Raw genomic sequence first — 6485 nt, 5'->3', positions numbered from 1 at the left:
GAGCAAAGAGAGCCCTTGGCCACAAATGTGGAGCTGGGCTGTGGGGGATCCATCTGCTCTCAGCAGTACTTAAGGCTTTTTTGGGAAAAAACATGGGAAGTTGATCACCCTCCACGTGCTAAAGTTTAAACCCCTGAGAAAATCTGAGCAGATCAGAATGACAGACAACTTCCACTTAGTCTCCACTCATCACTTTGTCTCAGAGAAATCACTCTATTTTCCCTGGGGACAGCAAAAATTCTGAGGGTTTATGATATCCAAGAATACCAGGACAGAATGGAGGGAGCTTAAAAAGAAAACTGCAGAACTTTTGAACACAAAAGGAGGCCTGTGTCTGTTACAGGGGACAGTGTATGGGAAATTGATTTGATTTTGCTTACAGGTGTCTCCTCTATCTCTACAATGTCTTTTTCTCCATGAATAGGTCCCCATGCCAAGGATCAGCAAATGTCCAACAGCAGCTCCATCAGCCACTTCCTCCTGCTGGCATTGGCAGACACGCGGCAGCTGCAGCTCCTGCACTTCTGCCTCTTGCTGGGCATCTCCCTGGCTGCCCTCCTGGGCAACGGCCTCATCATCAGCGCCGTAGCCTGCGGCCACCACCTGCACACGCCCATGTTCTTCTTTCTGCTCAACCTGGCCCTCACTGACCTGGGCTCCATCTGCACCACTGTCCCCAAAGCCATGCACAATTTCCTCTGGGACACCAGGAACATCTCCTACACAGGATGTGCTGCTCAGCTCTTTTACTTTCTTTTCTTCATCTCAGCAGAGTATTTCTTCCTGACCGTCATGTGCTACGACCGCTACGTGTCCATCTGCAAACCCCTGCACTACGGGACCCTCCTGGGCAGCAGAGCTTGTGCCCACATGGCAGCAGCTGCCTGGGCCAGTGGCTTTCTCAATGCTCTGCTGCACACAGCCAATACATTTTCCCTGCCCCTGTGCCATGGCAATGCCCTGGGCCAGTTCTTCTGTGAGGTGCCCCAGATCCTCAAGCTCTCATGCTCACACTCCACCTTCAGAAAAATTTGGATTTCATCGCTTGCTGTCTGTTTAGCTTTTGGCTGTTTTGTGTTCATTGTTTTCTCCTATGTGCAGATCTTCAGGGCTGTGCTGAGGATCCCCTCTGAGCAGGGACGGCACAAAGCCTTTTCCACCTGCCTCCCTCACCTGGGTGTGCTATCCTTGTTTATCAGCACAGCCACATTTGCCTACCTGAAGCCCCCCTCCATGTCCTCCCCATCCTTGGATCTGGCAGTGTCAGTTCTGTACTCGGTGGTGCCTCCAGCCCTGAACCCCCTCATCTACAGCCTGAGGAACCAGGACCTCAAGGCTGCAGTGTGGAGACTGATGGCTGGACAATTTCAGAAACAGTAAACTGCTGGAAAATTTATGCAAATCAATTGTAATAAAAGTCATCTTTGATACATTAAGTTGGTTTTAGTTTAGAGGTTCTTTCACTTTGTATTACATTTTTAATATTACCCACAAAGAAATACAATGGTTTGCACCGTTTCTCATTCTGTTTCTCTCAAAATTTTCAGTGGCCCCTGACTGTGTCAATGAGGAGCTGTGCTCTTGATGGCTTAAGCAAAGTAAAGCATCTATCAGCAAAGTTTTCACTGGAGATGCCCCCTTTTGTTGCCTTCTCTGGAGCTGCAGCAGCAATGTCTGTGTGCAGAGCTGGGGGCAAATCAGTGCTGGCCCAGCAGCTGTGCCAGGCAGCAGCAGCACTTGGTGTTGCCAGTGCTGCTGCCGTGGCCCTGCCCCGCTGCCCTGGTGGCCCTGGTGTTGCTGCAGGGCCTGAGTGCTCTCGGGGCCGGGCACAGCCCTGGAGGTGGCAGTGCCGGAGCTGCAGCAGGGACAGGCCATGGGCACTGCTGGGGCAGCACTGACACCTCAGGCCAGGGCCTGGGGGCTCCAGGCTCCTTGCCCAGGCTCTCTCCAGAACACCGCCAGGCCAATGCTCAGCACAGAAAAGCCCTGTGAGCAGCCCAGGCCGGCTGTGGGCAGGCTGGGGGCAAACAGCATGGCTGGGGCTCTGCAAGGGCCCTGGGGCAGATGGGAAGGAGCAGCAGAGCAGAGGCTGATCCATCCCCAGTGCGCTGCACAGCCCAGGGCAGCGTCCCAGAGCGTCCTCACGGATCTGCCAAAAACATCCCCCCTCTGCAGCCCTGGCCTCTCCCCCAGCTCACACAGGTGCCCCATCCTTGCAGGCACAGACACAGGAGCACTGGCTCAGGAGCCCCTGATTGCATTGCACAGATGTCCTGGTTTAGGGCAAATTTGTTAAAGAATCTGCAAAGGAGGGCCCCTCCAGGAAGCAAAACCCACACGGCCCCTCCCCCCAACCGGTTCGGGAAAAATTCCTCAGAGAGAATTGGAAAGAACCTGTTTATTTCAGGCACAGCACCCCCCAGCACTCAAAATGAACAATACCCGATGACACCGCTCTGAGAAAGATGACAAAATCAGAAAGTCTCTTTCGGGGGTGGTTGCTCTGTTCTCAGTCCCTCCGGCGCTGGGGCAGCTGCTGCAGCCGAACGGTGTTCCCGGGTCCCAGTCCGGAGCAGGTTCGAGATGGTCACAGAAACAGGAGAGGAGAAACAGTCCAGGAAGGGATGTGGACTGTTTAGCTAGAACTAGCTAATAAGCAGAGGCCAAAGCAGAGCAGAAGCGAGAGCAGAAAAGAGAGCAAGCAAAGCAGCAAGCTGAAAGCAAGAAGCAAAAACCAGCTCTATGTACTGTTCGCCTCTGTGTCCCTGATAAGAGAAACCCAAACAAAACTTTGACTTTTCAGAGTCGGTCTTAAAGGCACAGAACAGATGAATGGGGATACAAGCATCATAACATCACCCCAGGACATTCCACCCCTTATCCCCATATCATCAACATACTGCAACACATCATGCATTATTCATACAAAATTTCCATCTGTTTCCCCAAAATTACAAGCAATACCCATCATGCCTTCATCACATCCCCACACTGGACCACTGAATCCAGGCCCTATATTACAGAGCTGCAGAGCCCCTTTTCACTTTAGTCACCTAAAGCTCCATCTATCACTTGCTTAGACCTTTGACACTTACACATTTCCTTCTCCCTCCTTCCACTTGCCCAGACCTTCAACTCTTACACATTTCCTTCTATCTCATGTTTGTATGGTTTAATGTACAGACAATGGCAGTAACATCCAATGAACAATGATATTGCATATCATTCTTACCCCACAATCAGATCTCCCTGAGGTACACATCGTGTTGTTCCATCTCTTTGCATTATCCACCACATGCAACCTGGTCCCTGAGCAAAGACAACCCCATGAATGGGTTTGTCTGTACTCGAGGCAGAATTGATCCATACATTCTTCCCTAACAAACTTCTGATATGTACCACTGGGACTTTGTCTCCTTCTATTACATTCAGGGACTCAGACTGGGCAGGACCTGCTCGGTGGGTGGAACCTCGGGTGTTGACTTACCAGATGGCCTTTGCTAAATGCTGCTCCCAATTTTTGAAAGATCCCCCACCCAAAGCTTTCAACTGCGTTTTTAGTAGTCCATTGTACCTCTCCACTTTTCCTGCAGCTGGTGCATGGTAGGGGATATGGTACACCCACTCAATGCCATGTTCCCTAGCCTAGGTGTTGATAAGGCGGTTCTTGAAATGAGTCCCATTGTCTGACTCGATCCTCTCAGGGGTGCCATGTCTCCACAGAACTTGCTTTTCCAGGCCCAGGATGGTGTTCCAGGCTGTAGCATGAGACACAGGGTAGGTTTCCAAGCATCCAGTGGTGGCCTCCACCATGGTCAACACGTAGTGCTTGCCCTGGCGTGTCTGGGGCAGTGTGATGTAGTCAATCTGCCAGGCCTCCCCATACTTGTACTTGGACCACTGCCCACCGTACCACAGGGACTTCACTCACTTGGCCTGCTTGATGGCAGCACACGTCTCACAGTCATGGATAACCTGAGAGATACTGTCCATGGTTAGATCCACCCCTCGGTCTCATGCCCACTTATAGGTGGCATCCCTGCCCTGATGGCCTGAGGCATCATGGGCCCATTGAGCTAGGAATAACTCTCCCTTATGTTCCCAATCTAGGTCTATTTTGGACACCCCTATCTTTGCAGCCTGACCTACTTGCTCATTGTTTTGGTGCTCCTCATTTGGTCTGCTCTTGGGGACATGGGCATCTAGATGGCAGACCTTCACAGGCAGTTTCCCTATCCAGGTAGCAATGTCTTTCCACTCTTCAGCAGCCCAAATTGGTTTTCCTCTACGCTGCCAGTTAGCCTCTTTCCACCTCTCCAGCCATCCCCACAGAGCATTGGCTACCATCCATGAATCAGTATAAAGGTAGAGCTTTGGTCACTTCTCTCTCTCAACAATGTCCAGGGCCAGTTGAACAGCTTTGAGTTCAGCAAGTTGGCTTGATCCACCTTCTCCTTCAGTGGCCTTGCCACCTGTCGTGTGGGGCTCCATACGGCTGCTTTCCACTTTCAGTTCATTCCCACAATGCGGCACGAACCATCAGTAAAGACAGCGTATCGGGTATCTTCTGCTGGCACTTGGTTGTATGGTGGAGCTTCTTCAGACCGTGTCACTTCTTGTTCCCCTTCATCAGAGAGACCAAAGTTTTCACCTTCCAGTCAGTTTGTAATTATTTCCAGAATCCCAGGGCGATTCAATTTTCCAATACGGGCGCGCTGTGTGATAACAGCAATCCATTTTCTCCATGTAGCACTGGTGGCATGGTGCGTAGAGGGAACCTTTGCTTTGAACATCCACCCCAATACTGGTAGTCGGGGTGCCAGGAGGAGTTGTACTTCAGTGCCTATTACCTCTGAGGCAGCCTGGACTCCTTCATAGGCAGCCAAGATTTCTTTCTCTGTTGGAGTATAGTTGGCTTCAGACTCTCTGTAGCTACAACTCCAAAATCCCAGTGGTCGACCCCGAGTCTCCCCAGGCACCTTCTGCCAAAGGCTCCAGGACAAGCCATGGTTCCCGGCTGCAGAGCAGAGCACATTCTTCACCTCTGGTCCTGTCCTGATTGGGCCAAGGGCTACTGCATGAGCAATCTCCTGCTTGATCTGTGCAAAGGCTTGTTGCTACTCAGGGCCCCAGTGGAAAGTGTTCTTCTTAAGGGTGACCAGGTAGAGAGGGCTCACGATCTGACTGTATTCGGGAATATGCATCCTCCAAAAACATATGGTGCCTAGGAAAGCTTGTGTCTCCTTCTTATTGGTGGGTGGAGACATTGCTGTGATCTTGTTGATGACATCGGTGGGACTCTGACGCCGTCTGTCTTGCCACTTCACTCCCAGAAACTGGATCTCTTGAGCAGGTCCCTTGACTTTGTTCTTCTTGATGGCAAAGCCAGCTTTTAGGAGAATCTGGATGATTTTCTCCCCTTTCTCGAACACCTCTGCTGCTGTCTTCCCCCACACAATGATGTCATCAATATATTGCAGGTGTTCTGGAGCTTCACAATTTTCCAGTGCAGCCTGGATCAGTCCATGGCAGATGGTGGGGCTGTGCTTCCACCCCTGGGGCAATCAGTTCCAGGTGTACTGCACGCCCCTCCAGGTGAAAGCAAACTGAGGCCTGCATTCTGCTGCCAGAGGAATGGAGAAAAATGCATTGGCAATGTCTATAGTGGCGTACCACCATGCTGCCTCGGACTCCAGCTCGTACTGGAGTTCCAGCATGTCTGGCACAGCAGCGCTCAGGGGTGGGGTCACTTCATTCAATGCACGGTAGTCCACAGTCAATCTCCATTCTCCTTCAGATTTTCGCACAGGCCAAATAGGACTGGTGAAGCGTGAGTGGGTCTTGCTGACCACCCCCTGGCTCTCCAGCTCTCGGATCATTTTTTGGATGGGGATCCCAGCAGCTCGATTCATTCGGTACTGTCAGCGATGCACTGTTGAGGTGGCAATTGGCACTCATTGTTCTTCCACCTTCAGGAGACCTACTGCAGATGGGCTTTCTGACAGTCCAAGCAAGCTGTTCAACTGCATGACACCCTCTGTCTCTACAGCAGCTTTTCCAAATGCCCATCTGAGTCCCTTTGGGTCTTTGAAATACCCACTTCGAAGGTAGTCTATGCCCAAAATACATGGGGCCTCTGGGCCAGTCACAATAGAGTGTTTCTTCCACTCATTTCCAGTCAGGCTCACCTCAGCTTCCACCAAAGTAAAATCCTGTGATCCCCCTGTCACACCAGCAATAGAAACAGACTCTGTCCCCACATGTCTCGATGGGATTAATGTGCATTGAGCACCAGTGTCAACCAAATCTTTGTGTTCTTGTAGTTCAGATCTGCCAGGCCAATAAATCCACACAGTCCAAAACTCACGGTTTTCCCCAGCCTCTACCTGGCTAGAGGCAGGGCCCCTCTAAGCCTGGTTATCCTTCTTTCCCTGGGCATATGCCTTGGAGGTTCCTTCAAGGGGATCAAAAATATTGTCATTATC

The 6485-nt window shown here is 51.3% G+C and overlaps 1 protein-coding gene across 1 annotated transcript; it reads left to right on the top strand.

Annotated features, from left to right (window-relative positions):
* Positions 1–465: 465 nt before the first annotated feature.
* On the top strand, positions 466–5818 carry LOC134433383 (olfactory receptor 14J1-like; the record flags this gene model as incomplete). Its single annotated transcript, XM_063182240.1, has 2 exons — positions 466–1290; positions 5810–5818. Coding segments are annotated over 2 exons (834 nt in total), but the record flags the coding sequence as incomplete, so codon positions are not given.
* Positions 5819–6485: the final 667 nt, after the last annotated feature.

The sequence above is a fragment of the Melospiza melodia genome, unplaced genomic scaffold, assembly GCF_035770615.1.
Source record: "Melospiza melodia melodia isolate bMelMel2 unplaced genomic scaffold, bMelMel2.pri scaffold_18, whole genome shotgun sequence".
NCBI classification, from domain to species: domain Eukaryota; kingdom Metazoa; phylum Chordata; class Aves; order Passeriformes; family Passerellidae; genus Melospiza; species Melospiza melodia.
This window is presented reverse-complemented; position numbering and strand designations above follow the sequence as displayed.